The 21647-nt window shown below is 37.9% G+C and overlaps 1 protein-coding gene across 1 annotated transcript in view; it reads left to right on the top strand.

Annotated features, from left to right (window-relative positions):
• Positions 1-21647, top strand: part of kcnn2 (potassium calcium-activated channel subfamily N member 2) — a 50004-nt gene that overhangs the window by 14366 nt on the left and 13991 nt on the right. The window contains exons 3-6 of the mRNA XM_041811529.1: positions 10025-10443; positions 10730-10871; positions 13187-13297; positions 13390-13517. Of these exons, the coding sequence (XP_041667463.1) occupies positions 10025-10443; positions 10730-10871; positions 13187-13297; positions 13390-13517 (800 nt within the window). The remainder of the gene's footprint in view (positions 1-10024; positions 10444-10729; positions 10872-13186; positions 13298-13389; positions 13518-21647) is intronic.

Below are 21647 nucleotides of genomic sequence, written 5' to 3'. Positions count from 1 at the left end.
TTTTTGCTGTAATGTGCCAGTTTTTTGTCCACTTACACTCTTCACACAGCGGCTTTTGGGCCTATAATTAACTCACTCGCTATAATTAGCATGTGTTTGCTGTTGTGGGTTCAGTGTGTCAAAATGAAGCGAGCGGCTGTTTCTTCAAAGGGCCTTCAAAGCTTTCAAGCAGTATGAGGAGCACTCATGTATGTCTGTGAGAAAAGTGTCAGCGCACAGCCTTATTGATTTTTCTAGGCGTCATCTTCGTCCTTGAGCATGGCGAAAAGGGGGCCTTCTCCTGGATGTGAGAAATATGACTATTTCAGCAATTTAATTTTATGTAAGGTATCACTGCTAAATTTACAATCTAGGTCACTGATCCCATTAGCCCTGCAGGATTGGGACACCTTTTTTTTTTACTTCTTTTAATGAGAAATTCCAAATTAAACTAAACGGAGAGTCGTTGGCACTGTGCCGAGTCGTGATGTGGGCCTCCAGCGTGTGTTGAATGCTGTGGAAGTTTGATTTCTCAAAGATTTAAAACTGCTGTTTTCACAAATTAATCAGTATATCCAGTAAAACATAAACTAAAAGAGATTGAATGAACATAATCAGGCTTAAAGACAGGGCTGAACTACAGTATCAAAAGTGAAACACCCCCAAGGCCTTCACCTTAACATAGAGAAAACTGGAGCACCTCTTTATTTCTCGACTCCAGATTCAAATGTTGTAGTCTTAGATGTTAGTGCAGATTTGCTAGCAATTATGATAAACATTATTCAGTCTTTCAACAAAGCTTTATAGCTTGAACAAAGAACAACAAGATAAAATGCTATTAAAGCTGTAAGTGAATAAGCAAAAGATGGCACAGTCAGCAGCTCCAAGGGGCCTGAGGACTGATCATTCTAGCTTCCCTGTTATTAAAAGAGCTTTCAGGAAAGTGTTTTATCATAACAGGATACACCAAGATAAATTCTCTTTCTAGTGTCTTTGAGAACAGTTCCCTATTTGGAGAGACTGGGGATGTACTTGTGCATCAGTTGAAGCAATACTGGTTGACATTAGCCGTCAAGTATGGCAAGCTATTATAAACAATTCAGAGATAGGAGTTTTATTGGCAGTAGAACTAATGTGTTTGACCATCTCTGATATGATTTCATATTCAAAAGTGAAGGACAATTTCTGCAGTTTTGGGGTCTTAAGTTGCGTTCAAACCAGACACAAACAATCGCCTATTTGAAGGTAACTGAAAGCGTGAATATAGGGAGTTTCTCGCTGAATTTCTTTAATTTGTGCGATTAAGTCATGTGTCACATGGTGTGTACGTGGATCTCCATGCTGACTGGCTCTTGGTGCAAGTGGTTTGCTTGAGTTCAGATTTAAAACTCTCGTGAAGAAGTGAATGAAATGAACATTGTGTTGAATGCAGCATGAATTGCTCGCTCAATTCGCACAATTCGTTCTGCACTTGCGTTGGCTGCCTGGGGCGAACTAGCATCTACTCGTGTCTTTACATTGACTTTACATGTAATTAATTCAAGCAAATGATTTTACTCTTGTGTGGACACTACATTAGACCAGAGATATACCCGCTGTTAACTATATGGATACATGACGGCTGCCATGCACTGGTTTGACACATCCACTGTGCACATCCTCAAAACTTATTCAGGTATTTTTGGTGTCAGGTTGTATAAAGTACATAACAATTGTATCCTCCAGAGATTTCATTGTTCTTTGCCCTTTTAAGGAGAATGTGCTAGTGGCACCTGCAGGGAAGTTAGGTGCACTACAAACAGATATACAGTAGTTGCTCTGCATAGTTTAGTGCTGTGGTTATCAACTGGCGGCCCAGGGGCCACATCAGGCCCCACAGAGGTTTACATGCAGCCCACAGAAGATTATTAGAGGCAAAAATGTTTTGGAAAGGGTATTTTTTCTTTAAATCTCTACAGATATCATCAACCCAACCCTAAAACAGTAAAGACTGAGACAGTCTTATCTAAAGAGACTGAATGTTTAGTTTGCAGAAATCCACCTGTCCACCATTATCAGCCAGTATTCAACCAGCAGTATGAGCTACCTCCCTCACACAAAGCTTTGCATGGGAGTGCTGATAAGCCTAGCGGTTACGCCATGTAGAGAGGGCCAGTGTATTTTATGACAGACAGATTTTTAATTTGAAATAAGAACTCTAAAATCAAGAAAAGAGCTGTTTCCGATTAATGTTTAAAAATAGGAAAACCAAAAGTGAAAAATAAACTACCATTGACCAGGCAGGTCAGATTAAAATGAAAATCAAAATAAGGGAAAACAAAACAGAAACTGTTTTTTTCTTTTTTTCATAAAGAACAGGATAAACAAAAAAGTTCATTTTTCATCTAATTGGACACTGGTGATGTAACATTTTCTTTTTCACAACACCTGCGGCGGGTCACATGTGGAAAAAAGTTTTCATTTTTAAATTTCTGATTAGGGTAAAATCTGATGTATAAGCTGGACTTTTAACACATATTTTTTCATCAAAAAATTTGGCAGTGTTTATATATCTGGGTGCTACAGCTGTTACTGTCACGCTGCACCAAACCTGACACAACTGAATGTTCACCTGTGTAATATGATTAGCTGCTTCACTGCTCAACTGCACTTGTTGGAATACATAACATCACTGACTAGACTGGCTGGTGTTGGCACCACTTTTTAACAGCTTTTCTCCCTCATTAGTTCATAGCCATGCATATAAGATCATGTGTTATCTTTGAAAATGAACCTCGTATCGGCTTGTCTGACTTCCTAAGCAAGGAAAACAAAGTGAGAGGCAGAGGGAGGCAGAGCGACTCATGGGCTGTGAGTCTGTCTCACAACAATCAATAGGCTGAGAGCTCCACTACCACACAGATGCTACTGAAAGAGTGACACAGCTGCACAGAAAATACACATTGTGGACTTTGCTAAATTAAATGGGAAACAACATGCAGAGGGCAGTTTAAACCCTTTTTTTCCTCAGGAGATTCCCAAAGAAGCTGACTATGGTTTATATACAGAGGTGACTTATGGTCCTGATTTTACAGTAAAACAAAACAAAAGGACATTTGCAAGGACTCCTGTTTATATCAGCCCCAGTAACAGTGACATGGAACCAGGGGTGAAAAGAAACTAGTTACATGTACTCATATTAGTATAATTGTGCAGCTTATTTGTGTGCTTTTAAAATCCAAATTTTTTTCACTTAAGTATATTTTTGGGGAAGTATTGTTCTTCTCTACATTTAAAAAACATCAACTACTGAGTAAAAGATAACACTAAAAGCCAGAATGAAGACGTCCAAGCTGCTGGTCATCAACATGAAACTAGCAAATAGTTTGGTTTTGACTGCATGACCGTTTCCACATTTCATCCAGAACAGCTGTTGCATTTTATTCTTAAGTTACATCATAATAAACGATCTAATTGGAGATTCATATTCTCTTGTTGGAGCACATGAGGGAAAATCATATTTTGCTGCACAAGCCCCGTGGGTAGCCAAAAATAGCTACTCAGTACTCAGTACTTTGAGTATACTTTGAATTACCTACTTTTTACTTTTACTTGCATATATTTATAGACCAGTACTTCTACTTCAGTAAATTTTAACCAAATCAACTGTACTTTTACTTGAGTATGGTAGTTTTGTATAAAAAAGAAGGGGGATGAATGAAAGAATAACAAGGAATAAGAAGAGGGTATTACATTAAAGCAAGTCTATAAAAGTGAGTTTTAAGAAGTTATTTAAAAGAGGGGTTCTCAACCTTTTCAGCCCATGACTCCCAAAACAAAGTTGCAAGAGACCGGGGACCCAGACTGTACCTGAAGGTAGTTGAAGCATAGTTAAACAAAGCCATCCACATTCAAGAAACGTCATGTGCTGACTTACATTTTAAGATTTTTCAAACATTACTTTGCTTTCATCATAAACCTCACCAAATTGCCATGCTTTTATTTTACATTAAACAAATAGTTTGCATATATTTTTATAAAAATGGGTAAACTATACAATCTGCAAAAAAACAGAGGGATCCCGACTAACCCCCGGGTTGAGAACCACAGATTTAAAGATATCACTGATTTCGCACGCCTTATTTCCTCAGGTGGGTCATTCCAAAGTTGAGGGCCTTTGACGGGAAAGGCCCTGTCACCTTTATTTTTAAGTCTTGACTTTGGAACAACCAGGAGCCCTACACCTGAGGATCTGATGCTGTGTGCTGGCTGATAAGTAGTTAATAATTCTGAAATATAGCTTGTAGCCAGTCTCTTTAATGCTTTAAAAGTAATAAGTAAAATCATAAAATCAATATTGTAGAGATGCTGGAATTGGAGTGATGTGATGCCATCTGCTAAAACCAGTTAGAAGCATAGCTGCTGCATTCTGGACCAGTCAGAGGCAGGAAAGACCTTTCCCGAGATAAAACTGGATATATTGCAGCTCTACTACTTGTGTTGTTTCTAAAATCTGGCACTCCGACCCCTCTTGACACTACAGAATAAAAGCCGGCTGAAAATACACAATTTTGTCTCATACACTATTGGAAACCTTCTTTTATAACCCATCACACATGAATGCCACCCTGCTGATATTACTTTTCTGGCATATCCATTCAGCTTTTTTTATATTTTACAATATTTGCTGCTAAAATGATGACATTAAATATAAATGAAGACCATGAAAGAATAAGGACCACTCTCCTTAAAGCTAAAGATAAAGTCTGTAACCCTTGACCTTTTTTTACCCCACCTCTCCCTTTAATATTTCCTCTTCAGCACCTAAAGCCTAAATATGTATTAAATTCCTCTTCATGCCTGCAGGTAGCTGTGAAATGGGAATAAAGTGGCTGCAAAATCAAACCTGCACACTTTAAACATTAAAGCTGAGCTTAGCTGAGAGATGAACCAACCTGTGCACAGTCTGCTTCTGTAAGCAAAAACATCCCTCTACATGTACATATTTTCATTTAAAGCCTAGAGAAGTCACTGGACATGTTGTAATTCATCACCAGGCACATAAAGGAGGGTTTCCCCACAAAATGTAATCATGTGCAGTTTTTCTTTCCTCTGCAGTGGGGGGCTTCTGCTCTCATGGCAAAATAACAGCCGCCAGGAAACCTCGCCTGAAGTTGCTGACGGCAACATTTTGTGCAATATCTACTCTGGGTTGTGACGGCTCGTACACGGGCGGAGACAGACCTTGAGGTGATTGAGTGTTTAGAGCAGGAGCAGCTGTGGAGGAGTATCAGTGTGGCGTGTCAAAAAAGAGGAATTATTTGACAAATGCACTGGGAGCTAATACAGTTTGATAGTGTTTAATCCTCGACCTGCAGCAGCAAATATAAAACCCTGGGAGAGGAAGAAGATGGAGATAGTGAATCCAGCGCTATAAGCATGATCAGGGATCACTGTGACGGGGGTGGAGATGGTGGTCATGGGCTGAGCTGTTAGTTCAGGGTGAATACACAGAGCAGTGAATTGTCTGATAGCTGCAGATAGGAGTGGAAGTAATGGAGAGGAAGGAGGGGACGGATCTGAGGTGACCATGTGAGGAAGAGGCTCTTCATGATAGAGGACAGGGTGGAGAAGAGTGATGAGAGGTGTAGAAATACGCCCACACTCTAGTCCCAGAAGGAGCGGCCTGCCTTCTGGTCGGGGTGACCAGGCGACCAGAACCTAATGCTAATGTGAAGGCGGCAGATGTTCCCATCAGCATAATGCTTTGAAGTTGAAAATGCTTACTGCATGATGCTAATGTAACACTTATTTTGTTTTTTTTTTGTATCTGAAGCAGGGAGGGAAACAAAATCAGGGGGGAGTTTGTCACAATATTGAGTCGTGGTGCATCACAGTCACAATCGCTATGTAGCCGTCTAACTACAAACCACAAATTTAATGTTGATTTTTATTGTTTCAAGGATTTCTTTTGATCAAACAGTTTTGAAAAATGCCATAATAGAAATCATTTTTATTCATAAAGCACATTTCAGCTTTACATGGAGTGAAAAAACAAAAAAATACAATAACTAACAGTTAAATCACCGCTATAAATTATATAAAGACATCAAATCAATAAAGCGTTCATATAGCAAACATCAGACACATGATATAGCAATCAAAAACCAAAACAATAAAAAGAAACAGAAAAACATACAGTAGTTGCATATGCAGCCGACCACCTAAGTGATCACTTGATGTATATAGAGGACTCTATTCAGAAGAAGAGACAGGTTTACAGATTATTCTTTCATCAGAGACAGAGGTGATAGACCTCAGGTTAGGTCTAATCTTTTTTTCTTATGTCTAGTTTTGTCCCAAACATCAAATAAATACCCAGAGAGATTGGGTTATGTTCAATTTAATACACTGTCCATAGCACGACATATAGTTCATATCCATCTGGACAACTACCAGTAAGGTCCCTCTCAATTCCCCCTTTGGTATCCTTGCATCCCTCACTCACATCGCTTCCTCGCATCTTAGCTCAGTCCAGCAGGGAATTGAACAAGACACACAAGGGAGGAGACAAACAGCAAACAATAATTCACAGCGCCGGTCTGAGCGACATCAGGTACTAATGATGAGCTGATTCACCTCATAGCCCCCTGTGCAAATGCTAGACCCTCACTGAAAATCATTCCAAAACCTTTGGGATTAATTTGCATAAATATGGTAGAAAAATTAATTATAAACTGTCTTAAACAAGAAACAATCAATATTTATATGTGGCATCACTATGAAGTGCAATCCTTTGAAATATCCTCATCTATGTCGTTAGGTGATAACCAAGGCTTTTTATGCCTAACCTGCACAATAACCCACCATGAAGTGAGTTTATCGATATCGTTGTCCAAAAATTAAAAAACAATAAACAGTCTCAGACTGCAGCCCCTCTCTCCTCCATCCTCACACCTTAAGGTGCATTTAATGAATTGGAAGAGCCTTTATCATGGTTGAGGGAGAACAATTTCCAGGTCAGTTGAGGAGAGAAAATGCAAGGATGTGTAAAATAATGTAATGAGAAGTATAGTCTGTGTTTGTGACGGGCAGAACCTTTGAAAAAAAAATATTGCAGAATGATTAGACAAATGTTCTGTCTGCCTTATTCATTATGGACCAATGAGAGCAACAAAACACATGATGTTGTAGGCGTGCGCAGCTCGGAGGAGTTAAGTAGATAAGGGCTCCACAGACAGCCACTGTCTTTGTTAACTGTCAGTGGATCCAGCTTGTGAATCAAACATTTGCAGAAGCCAGGGAAGAGCAATAATAGAGAAATGTGACCCAGTGTTCTAAAAAAAAAACTGCTGCTATATCTGAGCTAATCCCTGATTGTCATTGTTGACTAGCTTGAAGTATAACTAGACAACTAGACCTTGACCATAGTTGCCTCTTGTTCTCCTCAAATGACACTGATGACACATTTGGAATCTGGCTTTTCCATCGACTTTGCACAGTTAATGGCAAAGATCATCTGAAAATAACATGAATATAGAATATGAAAGGACAAAATGATCTCAAATTTTCCTAATTTTCTGTTATTTTTCCTCTTAATTAATTGATTTATTGATTTATGTCTTCCTATGCCACCCATGCCACTTTAATTTAAAGATCACATAACAGAAAAGAATAAAGCCTTGGTTTCCATTGTACAGCTTATAAAGGCCTTCATTCATCAGCCGTTCTGAAGAAGAAAATTTTCACTTCCTCTTTAATTCAACCTTTTCTTATCACAGTGTGATACATTTTTTCTGATGATAGGGCTGTCTGAAGTGACATCCTCAGATTTCTGTGTTTGTGTTGAATATTTATTATCTGCTAGTGGTGCTCAATATATAATTTAATCATTTTTCAGTTTCACTTGGAGCAGTACTACATCCCCTTAAGAACTATCTTAACCTAAGTATTCATTCAGGAACACTTACTTTATTGCAGAATGGATACCCAGTTTACTTGGCTGAGAAGGCTCTGCTCAAAAGATGCTCCCTGGGTTTTTCAAGCAGCGTGCTTTGACTTTCCAGGGACCGCATGGCTAGAAACCTCCATATAGATAGAAACAATTATGATAATGCGTATTGACTACAATAAAATTAGTTCAAAAGAAGTTAATCCATAATAGCATTAATCTGAATATGAGGGTACAACAAGCTTTCTGCTATAAGGGAGGAGGCTGGGGTGGAGAAGGTTAAGCTTTGCCTGCAGCATAGTGGTCCATTAGCATTAATGGAAGTCATTTACATACACTGCTTTGTTAAAAGAAAGAGCTGTGATTGGCTGTTGGAATCAGCTGGCTGGTCACAGTTAAGTGTATGACTACCATGTCTTGCATGAGCTGCCGCTAAGCTTCATTTTCTCATACTTGAATTCCAGAGAGCAACTTTTTTATGGTTTATTTTAATTTGGTCATCATTTTCATCTCTCTAACCCTCACTTAAACGCTGTGTGCAATCAGTGTTTGCAAACAGCCCTGCAGTGTCATTCTCATATATGAGTTCAAAAGGGGCATTTATCGATGTTAAAGTGTAAGTGAACCCCCGGCTCAGAGCTGACTCCGCCCACCTCCGTAATTCAAAAAATGCACAGAAAGTGAACAGTTTGGTTCCGAGAGGAGGGAGGGGAAAAGGACGGAGCTTTCCAGATGAGACGGGAGTGACAGGGATGTCCCCTTATCAGAGAGAGACACAGACAGAGTCCCACAGCACTGCTGCCTCATAGCGATCTTTAAAGTGGAGGAGTTTTCTCCTCTAGAGTCCCCCTGACATAGGCTTATAGTGTCGTGGTGGACCGTGCTGGTTCTGAGCAATACCTGTTCAGTCCATTGGCTCCAGCAGCGGCGTTACTATAGCCAGAGCTCTCAGAGCCGAGACAGTGCAGATGCAGGCATGAGAGGATGGGATTGGTCTCTGAATGGTAAAGTCAGCAAGAGGCGGTAACGCTCTACCTTTTATATAGAGTTTGTGACGTAGATAAACCCCACCTTTTCAGAAAAGATTTTTCAAGGCAGATGTCTGTTTGAGCTAATTAAAAGCCGTAAAATCGAGATTTTTATCAGTTTGGTACAAATTTCAGCTATAACACCAACACTGATGCGTTTTATTATAGTTCAGTAAATTACCTCAGTGTACAGATGAAAAAAAATGTTAAAGTGTTCACTACCTCTTTAATTAGGAAAAACATGCACAAGCTTCAAGCTTACTAGGACATGGGGCTCATCTGTTTTTGGTGTGAACGATTCACCAGTTTAAGAGCACCTCATGAAAGTGATGTATGTTTCTCTGGAAATTTTCTTACGATCAAATTTAAGAAAAGTCCTAGGAAGACATGGGAAATTAGCTCCATGAAAATTAAGAAATGCTTCACCTGAAATTACATGACATATAGGCACAGTAACACATCAAGCTTGCGTTCAAGTGGAAACATTTATAGCTCAGCAGCAATGTTTGTAAATGGTATAGATTGAACAGTAATATAACCTGCACCAGAAACAGCCACATTGTGCTAGTTAAAAAGAAATTACACAAGAAAGTTAAGATCTTTATAAGGTAATTAATTGTGGTTATACACCCACTAAACAGAATTAAAAAAAAAAACCAAATAACTCTCCACAAGGCAGGAATAAACACTTTAAAGTGCAATGGTATTAATGGTTAAAAATGGACTCAGAAAGACAAAGGCATGATTTTTCAGTGTTCATCAGATCACCTCTCACATATCTACAAGATCCATGTTTAATCTTGTTGGAGTTAACAGCCTGTTCTTATCGTATTAGGTATTTAACATTTCTTTGGCTGCTACTCTTCCTTTTTTTTGGTCAATTTAATTCTGTTGGAAATGGTCCATAAAAGCTGCTCAACTCTTTAGAAAATGTGACTCAAAAAAATGTAATTTAATGACTGGAGGCTCTCTGTGACTTATTGTTTAATGGGATTTAATGATTTCCTGTAGCGTGCTGTGTCACCATGATGAAAATGTTAGATGCCTTTCACCCCCGCTCGGCCTCACAGTGCCCTTTCTCTTGCAGTTATTTATGGTGGACAACGCAGCCGATGACTGGAGGATAGCCATGACATATGAGCGCATCTTCTTCATCTGCCTGGAGATCCTGGTGTGTGCGATCCACCCCATCCCAGGGAACTACACCTTTACCTGGACGGCGCGCCTGGCCTACTCCTATGTGCCATCCAAAACAGATGCAGACGTGGACATCATCCTGTCCATTCCCATGTTCCTGCGGCTGTACCTCATCGCTCGTGTCATGCTGCTACACAGCAAGCTCTTCACGGACGCCTCGTCCCGTAGCATTGGGGCTCTCAACAAGATTAACTTCAACACACGCTTTGTGATGAAGACCCTCATGACCATCTGTCCCGGCACCGTGCTGCTAGTGTTCACCATCTCGCTGTGGATCATCGCTGCATGGACTGTCAGAGCCTGCGAGAGGTGCCTGGATCACTTTCTCACGCTAGGCTGCTGTGCTCAGCATGAAACATAGATAAGGCGTAAAAATAGATAATGTACACACGTCTAAGCTCACTCAGTGTCTGAGCATTAAGGTAGAAAGATTTACAAGATTACAGCCCTCTAGTGTCCTTACAAATACTCAATTCTATGCACAGTACTTCATTCACTTTACTCCCTTTTTTTAAAGATGAAGCCTCCGTGCATACAGTATGCATTTTCAGGTGCATTAAAACAGTCAATCTAACACATCTATTATTCATTATAGGTACCATGACAACCAGGACATAACCAGCAACTTTCTAGGAGCCATGTGGTTGATCTCAATCACGTTTCTTACCATTGGATATGGGGATATGGTCCCAAACACATACTGTGGGAAAGGTGTCTGCCTCCTGACTGGCATCATGGTGAGAAATGCGTTTTTAAGGCAGTATTTCACTAGTAATAGGAAAGTCAAAGAATGTGATACTGAAGGATAGTAATGGCAGGATAAGTTGGGATACATTATGTTAGAAAATATTGTGAACTAGGATGCTGACACTTTATCATATCATAACACAGTGACATTAATAACCAAGGATAATGTGATAAGGACAAATGGAGAGCCTGAAAGTCTGCTGTCTAAGACTTGAAAGGGCTAAAGGATCTAAGGTTTAAAGATATGACACACCAAAAAAGCATAACATGACACTGACACATATGAAACCCTAAATAAAACACCTGTGCGTGTTTTCTTATCGGATACCTTTGTATGAAGTACTTAAAGTCCACGTAAAGTGATACAAAAATCTGTTTTTAAAGTTTGTTGTATGATGGCCACTGTGTTATGAACCACCAGACCAAATTTCAGTTATGAAAAACATCTTTGAGTTTATGAAATTAAGTTTCAAAACCAGTAAAATAAGCAAGCAGTAAAATCTGCTCAAGGATGCATTAGGCATGTTGAGTGTCAAATATGATACAATGTGTAATATGATAAAATAAAACATGACACACTATAGAATAGGATTTGACACATACAATAAAATATATGATACAGTATGTTAAAAAACAATATAGTATGTTATTATATGGTATGATAGAATAAGATACCTACTTCAAGACCATAATAACAATACTTTTTAAGAGCATGTAATAACTGATGCATCACTATATAGTCATAAAATAATAAATCACAGTTTCTAGGGATGCACCGATCGATCAGCCAAAATCGGTGTCAGCGCCGATTTCCTTAATTTTAGGAGATCGGCGATCGGCCGATCTTTGTAAATAAGATCGATGGATAAGATCAGTTTCATATGTGTCTACCTACTAAAATGTGAAAAATGAAAGACTAAAGGAACTGATATAATTTAGTAATTTGGATAGCAATGCTTTAAACTTTTCATTTATATTTGAGAGAACTACCTTATGTGCAGTTAAAACAACAAGTTTGTATTGTTTCACGGGTATTGTTCAATGTTATTCAATAAAATAAGATTGGAACATTGAAGGTGTATGCTGTCAGTTATAAAAAAAATCAGAATCGGCAGGTCAGGCTTTTTTAAAGATCGGTGATCGGTGATTCAATCGGTGCACCCCTAACAATGTCTAATTCACTGATAATTATTAAATGTGTCTTAAGTGGTATAAAGCAGGTTTAATTTATCCTCTGAATTTGTTTTGCTGCTATGTTTTTATCCTTGGCTGGTTCATTTCTGTTGATATTACACTCTGAGGACTCATGAAGTGGTGAATCAAATTCAACGGGGAATATGTTTCTTTTATTAACTTTGAATAACAACGATGTAAGTGAATCAATGTCTTATTTATTCTTGGAAACATCAAGCATGGCTGGTTTTACCATTAGACGTAGGGAGGCAATATCAGGGGACCTCATGCTCAAAGAGCCCTCAAGCTATAATCATTATAGGTGTGCATCAAATACAAGGTTTGTATCTGAATTTACTTTGAATGATTAATGGAAGTATTTTAAATGTAAACAAGGGGCCAAGAGTGAATAAAAAATATCAAAAGATTTTGGTTATCTAATAAAGTCCCTGCGGAGGACCCGTGGCCCTATCGGCAAGGTTCAAGCTTCAAAATATTTTCATATCAAACAAATTCTTGATAAGTAGATTCCTTCAGGCACAAAAAACTGGTTTATTACTGTGTTGTAAAATGGCATGAAGTATATAAAAATGTATGACTTTTAGCAGTAGAGGGATGTTTTAGAATATAACAATGTGAGTGTTTGTATTTCAGATATGTGAACATCCTGTGATTCACTGGCTTATAACCAGAAAAAAAAGCGCTTCAAATTGTTTTGCTCATTACTATGATGGCTTTTAGCTGAATGGAGAAGGGCCCCATCTGTGTCTTTGCTTAGAGGCCAGATAATTACAAAAACTAGCCCTGACTAGAGAGATTATTTACAGGCAACTATCATGGTAAAACTGAGTCAATAAAGAGTATGAAATAAAGACAAAAATTGGCCAAAATCTTTCAAAAGGGAAAAAAATTATATAGAGAATTGAAAATAAGAAACTGTATAAATACATATTTTTAACATTTAATTAGGGAGTTTTGAGGTTGAAGATTTTCAAAAATTCAAAGAGATAAATGTGCGTTATTTTCAATTAGGTGTTGTGTTTGACCCAGGAGCCACTGAAATTGTAAAAATCCAGTTTGCTTGCCTGTTCCTGTCCTTTCTTTGATTTATAATTTGTTCTTTATTCGACAGGGTGCTGGCTGCACTGCCTTGGTGGTGGCTGTGGTGGCAAAGAAACTGGAATTAACCAAAGCTGAAAAACATGTCCACAATTTTATGATGGACACCCAGCTAACAAAAAGAGTGAGTGAACGCTACTCTGTTTTTCTGACACCATTGATATTCTCCTTTTCTGCTGCCTTTACTGAATATTTTTTGATTCCTTTGCACCTCAGGTGAAAAACACAGCTGCGAATGTTCTCAGGGAGACGTGGCTCATCTATAAAAACACCAAACTGGTGAGGAAGATGGACCACGCCAAAGTCAGGAAGCACCAGAGGAAATTTCTCCAAGCCATTCACCAGTAGGTACCCCAAGATCATGACCCGGTCTCACTTCAGACTTACTCCTTCTTTATCCAGCAGTGTGTTGACTGATTTACTAATGCAACCTGAAATCTGAATTGTTTGACACCTGTAGCAAAATATGTGCTAATTACTGTACATCACCACCATGTTTTATCTGAATTTAAACTTGCAGATGGGGGAGAGATTTGGTGTCAGTTTGGCATTGCAAAGAATGGACAAAATTTGCAAAGAGACCACATCCATGCATATTTTGCCACTCATTTGTATGCAGATTTTTATGTGTCATTCTAAAATACGCATCTTTTATGCATATAAAGCCTTTATCTTCTTTAGTGGAGATTGGTGTTTTTCCCATAAAGTTGGGGCGTATTTTGGCAATAGTTCAACCAAAGTATTCGTGCAAAAGTAACCTAATTTTACCTGAAAATATTCTAAGAAAACACCTGGTTACTGTCTAACTTGCAAAAAAATAATAAAAGTTCCACCACTAGACTTCATAAGGCAAACTGTAAAAAGGGAAGGACATCTTAAAAAGGAAGTAGGTACAAACCTGCAAACAATCTGTCATCCTCATGGTGTCAGACCTAAAGAGGCAAATTAACGAAGAAACAAATAAACATCAGCTCCATAATTGAAGGAGTAAATGTGATGACAGACTACCAAAAGCCAAAGGCTGGCCAAACACCAGACAATTTAAAATTTCACTCTGGGCCAGATTTGCTCCCCCTGGTGATCTTGGGCATGTCCCAAGTCAAGGCTCATAGCAAACACCAATTTATGAAAATAATCCTCAAGTGAGTTGTGTGAAAGTCATTATATTAATGCACCCTACTGTGTCAGAGCCTCCCTGACCTCAAAACTTGAATGTAAAAAATATTTGATATTTATGGTTTTAGGCTGAACTCCCTTTGACAGAATACCCACAGTACCCAGTTTATTTACTAAACAGTAAACCAATGTTTTGGTTTTATCAATGACTTGCTCACAGCATAAACAGGGAAGGGTACTTTTAACAGCTTTTCCCCTTCATTATGAGAAATCCCATCATAAAACCACAACATCAGTTTACTGTTTAGTAAATACACCTCATGGAGGGGAAGATTATCATGATCAAAGCTCTCAATTCAAAATATGAAATCAGCAGCAGAGGATGGCAAGCCGAGCTGGAAATTCCTAGTGCAGCCATAACATTACAGGGGTTGAGAGGGTGTGGGCTGAGTTATGGCTGCAGACCCTACCTCTCTGACCTCCACTCTCAAAGGCTGCTCATCTGAGACGCCATATATCTCAGAGTGAAAATACACGTAAACTTTTGAAATCAAATCAGATTAAACTTCTGTTTAAGGTTAGGGTTAAGGTAATGGTTAAGATACCTAAAGTTAAAACCTGACTTGCAAAAATTGATGCAAAATTTTTGATAAAGCTGATTAAAAAGTCTGTTTACAGGAAATTAGCTAATCCTTCATGAAAACATTCTAACACAGCAAGTGTAGCTATGTAAGCTGTGTAAGCTACGTAGATAACAGAGCTATGTAACTAACATAACTAAAGCTAAGCTTACAAAGCAGCAGCTTACTTTATCTACGTGGCTAAGTTAGCTTTAGCAACATTTGCCAAAGCTTACATTGCTAAAGCTAATTTAGCTACATTGACACATGTAGTAACGTTTTTAATCAGTCTGTTATGGTTGCAATGTAATTCTTACTGCCAGACTTTGTTTTATGAATTTAAAAAAAATCTAAAACGTTGTACCGGCAAATTATGGCACTTCTGCTCTGAGATATACAGCGTCTTAGGTGAACAGTCTGCAGACAGACTCTTGTGATTGGACTGGCAACGGGTGTCAGAGAATAACACTGGTCTAACACAAGTCAGCCGCACCAAGCATGAATGAGATGCAGCAACAGAGAGGCAGTAGTAGTTCTCACTGCCTTATGTAGTAATCTTTTACATAACATCAGTCTTCTCCATGGCAGTGATAAACAAGTTGTGTTTGTCACGATCGTCATGACAGCCACTGTAACAAGACACCACCTATTACAAAATATTGAATATATATGCGACATAGAATTAGTCATTTTCAATTAATATAAACATTCCATATCTACATAATTAGCAATAATATTATGAATCAAAGATTTGTTTGGAGTTGCCTCGTTGTCATTTGGTAGTGTTTCATCATATTTACTCTCTCAGAAGGAAAGGTGAGGGTTGTTGTTTGTTGTTCTCAAATTTATTTTTTTCTTTTTATAATAGATGTGTTTTCATATGATCTAATTGTCCAAAATACCAAAGATGGTTCTCTAGCACACCTCTGTAATTACCCTACAAGTTAAATACTTGAATCAGGAGGGTGATATATAGATGTTACTTTGCTTGTTGCCATTTGCTGTCAGCCACTTCCTATTGAGATGTCCATCATTATTTTATATGTCAGACAGCAAGCCAGAGTTTTCTTGGATTTGTTTTAATGGACCCCTCCTAAGATACAGAATCCACAGCAACATACCACTGATGGCTGTTCCTGTCTTGCAAAGGGGCCAAATTTCTCCCAGTAGTGACACTTGTACTGTAGATTCCTCTGATCCATTCTTGTAGAGACAGTAAGAACTGTCTTTACAAGAGAGAAATATAAAAAATGTGTTAATGGGTTTTTTGCCTGATTGAAAGTCAGAAAAGTCCCATTAAAGGTAATTATTTTGTGGGAAAAGTCATTTTTTCAACAATTTTACAGAAATAGTCCTCCAAAACGGACCCATATCATATTTTACCCTGAAGTAATCTCCAGTTAGAGAATCCCCAGGTGTGTGGTATTGATCCCTCTTCCTCTCGCTCACCTTTATTTGTCAGATTGACTCTTGCGTGTCTCTTCTGTTCGAGTCAGCTCGCATGCTGACCTCATGGCTGACACATCTGGGTGTGCTTTTCTAGCTGGTCAGACACTCACCTGTCAGCCAGTCTTTTAGTGGGTCCCTGAGGACTCCCCGAGTGCTACCTACCTCCAAAACCGTATCGATCTCACTCTTGTTTTTCTGCAACTTACAGTGCTTAAAGGCACATCCTGTCTGTAGCTTTTCTGTACAAACTAGCTCTCAAATCAGTGGTTTAGATATCTAAGCATCTAGATGTGTAATAATTGTCTTTTTATGCTCAAGTGAAATGTCTTTTTTTACATGTTTGTGCGCTTCCTGTGGTTTTATGTACGTACTTGTGGTCTCCTGTGCTCAACTTTGATTTGCTCATGAATCCTTTGAACATGCATCTGTGTTTCTGAGGCATTAGGCCATTCAATAACGAGGAAGAGAAGAACAAAAATCTGTCTGCTGCTGCTGCAACCTGCATCCAGATTTGTGCTGTGGTTTAATAGCCTTTTGTCATGGTTGCTTAGTCGAGTCATTACGTCCCCTGCTGTCGCATTCAGGCGATTTGCAGCAGCGATGACAGTGTCTCATGTCTCCTGTTCTTTAGGACGGCCTAATAATGGAAATCCCCTCTGAGCTAAATCTATAAAGAAGCAGATTCATTTGGGGAAAAAGGCACGTCCTGCTCTGTGTGCAAGGACAACTGCTCAGCGTGGTGTCAGCATCCTGCCGTCACACCTTTTCTTACTAACTTCTGTTTGTGGCCTTTTCTTGGAGATTTTGGTACCACTATTTTTGAAGCATCCCACTATAATGTATTGTAACACATTATAAACATAATTATAATGCAGTATAATCACCTATAATGATGTATAACATTGTTAGAGGCTATTATCAATAAGTTATTTATAATGATTTATAATTTTTTTCATAACCCATTATGACACCTATGAAAGTTATTGGCATACTTATAATGTGTTAAAGTGTGCATGTAGTGATTAGCATTCATATGTAAATATGCATAATGTTTTATAACAACCATCACACTTTATAGGGCATTTCATAATGAGGTTGGTTGTCAGTGCAACATGTTTACTGGCGATTAACGACAGTCCAAAGTTAGTGCACTAATCATTTCTAATCACGATTAATCAAATTCTTTCTTGTCCCTTATCAACATCATGTGTTTAAGCCACTACAGCATTTTCCTGCAGCCACAGCAATGAAAAATATGTACCCCACTGCTCCTTTATTTATCAATTCACATCAGAAAACTCATACACAGCTCAGTGGACAAGTGAAAAGTCATCTGAACCTTGTGTTGTCAAACTTTATATTTCCTTTTCAATCCATAACAAGCTCTTTTTATCCGTGGTCAAGTCCATGCTATCATCTTAGCGCTACCTTTAAAATCAGGTCTGTATCCAAACAGGAAGTCAATTACCCTTAAATGTAAAATAGTGGGAATTCAAAAAACTGTGATAAGTTTGTTATTAATCACAATTAACTCCAGAAATCCTGAGATTAATCATGATTAAAAATTGTAATCTTTTGACAGCCCTAAATTTTTATGCTATTGCTAGTCACTCTAAGTGGTCACTCGATGTACTTAGTGAAGTCATGTAACCCGTGAATTACAGTCCATTATGAACTGTTTGTAAGTCACTGTAAATAGCCATTGTTTGCTCAAAGAAAAGTGAAAAAGAATAAGATTCAGTCAATGCAAAATGCTGTAACATCAATTATAACATTCATTGTAAACTTTTCGATGCTCAGCATTTTACACACTTAATGATTTAAGATGCAAATTTTTTCAAACATTAAAAAGTTTTTAATAGTTTCAACAGTTTTTTCCCTTCAAGTTTGAGAGTAAGGGTTTATAAACAAGGGCTTTATTGTCTTTAATGTTTGAAAAAACTAATTAGATACTGTTTATATTAGGGATTATTATGCATTATCGAAAGTAGGATTTGGTAATAGTGTGCAGTTGTGATTACACTGGACAATACAGCGATTTGCAATTTCAGTTATGATTTAATACATAAATGCTATCATGAGTCTTATTGCCTTGTTATTAAGGGGAATGTGCAGAATGATAGTTTTGAAATGTGTATTTTTCTATTTAAAACAGACAATTATATAGTAGCATAAAAATAAAAAACCTGTACCTTACAGCAGTGCTTTCAAAAAAGTGAACGTATGAAATGTTCCTAAATGAACCATACTGTGGAACTAGAAAAGCACTCGGGAGAGTGCAGACCTCCCCCATTAGCCCTATCTCTCAATAGTGCAGAATCCTTCAAAAAATTCCTGGATCCAGATGGTGGTCCGGATAACTCCCAAAATATTATCAGTTCTTCCTTGTGCCATTTCTGACATTTCCTGAAAATTTCACCAAAATCCATCCTTAACTTTTTGAGTTATGTTACTAACAGACAAACTATCAAGCAAACTAACAAACTAACAAACCCTGCCAATCACATAACCTCCTTGGCGGAGGTAATAAAGCAGATAAATAACACGTATTATGATAGGATTAAATGATCCTAGACAAAGAGTATATATAAGCGACAAATGAGATTTCATTAAGATATGTATTTAAAAAAGTCAGACATGAATATAACTTAAACCTTTTTTTGTAAACATGCGTGATATTCTTTAACCCTTGTTCCACGTTGACCCTTAGAAATCCACAGGCTATTTGTTAATTCTTCTCTTTTGGCAGTTTAAACCACTCAGGAAATGTTAACCATGTTCATGTTTGGTATATTTTTTCAGCACAGCCTAAACTCTGTGAAAGGAAAACATTTTTTTTTTTTTTTCATTTAGCTGACTGTATAGACATAGGACCCTCAAAACACACACAAACAAAAAAAAAAATCAAAAATGAAATTCTGCAAATGCTGGAAGTTGTCATTTCAAGAGTCACAAATTTTAAAAATGTTGTAAGCGTAAAAATAAAAGTTGAAAAATGGCATGTATTAAGATAAAAATGAATATTTTAACACAGAATTCATTTAACCTGACATGCCACATGGATTTGTTTCACACATCCATCTGGGAAAGCTTCAATAGGAAACGTTTGAGAAAAGGTAGAGGATTTGAAAAAAACTCGGAGTGTGATTGGATGAATGTTCTGTCTGTCAGATCTCTACGGGCCAATCAGAGCAACAAAACACGAGCCGCTATCATGCTGCGCGTGCACAGCTACTGAGGACTAACGCGAAACATGGCGAATATAAGTGCTTGAATTTTGTCGTTTTTTGAAAAGAAAACAAGTCACTGCTGTTCTTTGTTCTTCTTTTAACGAAGAAATATTGTCAAGTTCTGATAAAACTGGTGCTTTAGCAGCATCCACGCTTATCTCTTCCTCCATAACTGCACCAGCTCTTGCTACTGCCAGTTTACGTCACGACTTGCTGCGCCCAAAGTACTGCCCCTCGTCGCTGATTGGTCCTGGCACTTCCTAACCGGGCCCAAGCGGTTCAGATGGGAGCTTTGCAAGATGGATTCGCCACTGAGAAACAAGGAAATGGGCGTATCCATCTGCTCTGCAAGGTTAGAATTCGTTTGTATCTAAAGGCGTTTTTTTGTCTACTAATTAATGCCCAAGTTCAAAATAACTTTTGTGCCTATAAAAACACCAATAAAGTATTCTCTGAATTCCAAGGCTATGTGGGATCCTCAAGCAGTAAAAACTAAAAATACAAAGATCAAGTTAAATGCAAAAAAATACAAATATATACAAAGGCATTTTTTCTATTATTAACGGCCCCTCTTTACTATATTATTATGAACACAAATTTAAGGAAAAAGAAATTACAAGGAGTGCATTTTTACTGATTAACAGAGAGTACAAATGTAAAAAAAATAACATAAAATGCCATATTTAAAAAAATATTAGCACCAGTCCTTTACAGTATGGAACACCGGACCCCACCTGTAAAATTATTTTTTATATGAAATTCAAACAACCATATTTCCTTTTTTACTTTGCCTGTTGACATCAAACAAAAACATAAAGAGAAATACAAACTTTCCACACAAAGTGATTGCAGTGCAAAATGTTTCCATGCTATAATATGACAAAAATACTGCATGATGACATCATGCCGTAACCTTGCAAAGCAGATGGATACTGCCGTTTCCTTGTTTTCACTGGCGAATCCATCTTGCAAAGCTCCCATCTGAACCATTTGGGCCCGGTTAGAAAGTGACAGGACCAATCGAGGGGCAGTACTTTCAGGCGCAGCAGAGTCGTGACGTAAACTGGCAGTAGCAAGAGCTGGTGCAGTTATGGAGGAAGAGATTAGCGTGGATGCTGCTAGAGCGCCAGTTTTATCAGAACTTGACAACATTTCTTCGTTAAAAGAAGAAAAAACAACAGCAGTGAGTTGTTTTCTTTTCAAAAACGACAAAGGCGAGTACTTACATGTCTATAGCCGCCATGTTTCGCGTTAGTCTTCAGTAGCTGCGCACGCGCTGATCGATAGCGACTACATCACGTGTTTTGTTGCTCTGATTGGCCCGTAGAGATGAGACAGACAGAACGTTCACCCAATCACACTCCGAGTTTTTTTCAAAGCTTCTGCCTTTTCTCAAACGTTTCCTATTGAAGCTTTCCCAGATGGATGTGTCACACCGTGGACTTTAAGGTTTAAGAAAGAACTTCTTTTTACCTCTTACAACTATATTAGTCACATTTTTAAAACTTTTCCTCCAGGCTTTGTTTGATTTTTTTGTTTTTCATTAAAATGCTTCTCATTAATTTAAATTATTATTTTTAAAATATTTACCTTTGTAGACACCCTAGTGCTGCAGGATTTGGGAAAAACATCTGATTGCAATTAAACTGGACAACACTTTGATTTGTGATTACGATATAATACATAAATGTATTATGAGTCTGCTAGCTTGGTTACAAAGGATAGTGCTCAGAATGATTTTTAAAGTTTTTTGTTTTTGTTTTTGTTTTTTTGTCACATAAAACATACAAATATTAAGCAGCATACCTCAAAAATACCAAAATTTCCCCAAAAATAAAAGTTTTTCCTTTAAAAAAAAAATTAAATGTACCTTCACCAAATGCAATGCAGTGGCACTATTGTTAACTTAAAGGCTCTTCTGCAGGTATTTTTGTAAACCTAAGTACTACTTAATACAAATATTTGGCAATATTTATGGGGACATGCCATTGCACACCTTTAAATCCCAGTTGTGATTGCAGTTTGATTAATGGTGCAGAACTGAAAAAAGTGTGAAAGT

This window comes from Cheilinus undulatus, linkage group 17, assembly GCF_018320785.1.
Source record: "Cheilinus undulatus linkage group 17, ASM1832078v1, whole genome shotgun sequence".
NCBI classification, from domain to species: domain Eukaryota; kingdom Metazoa; phylum Chordata; class Actinopteri; order Labriformes; family Labridae; genus Cheilinus; species Cheilinus undulatus.
This window is presented reverse-complemented; position numbering and strand designations above follow the sequence as displayed.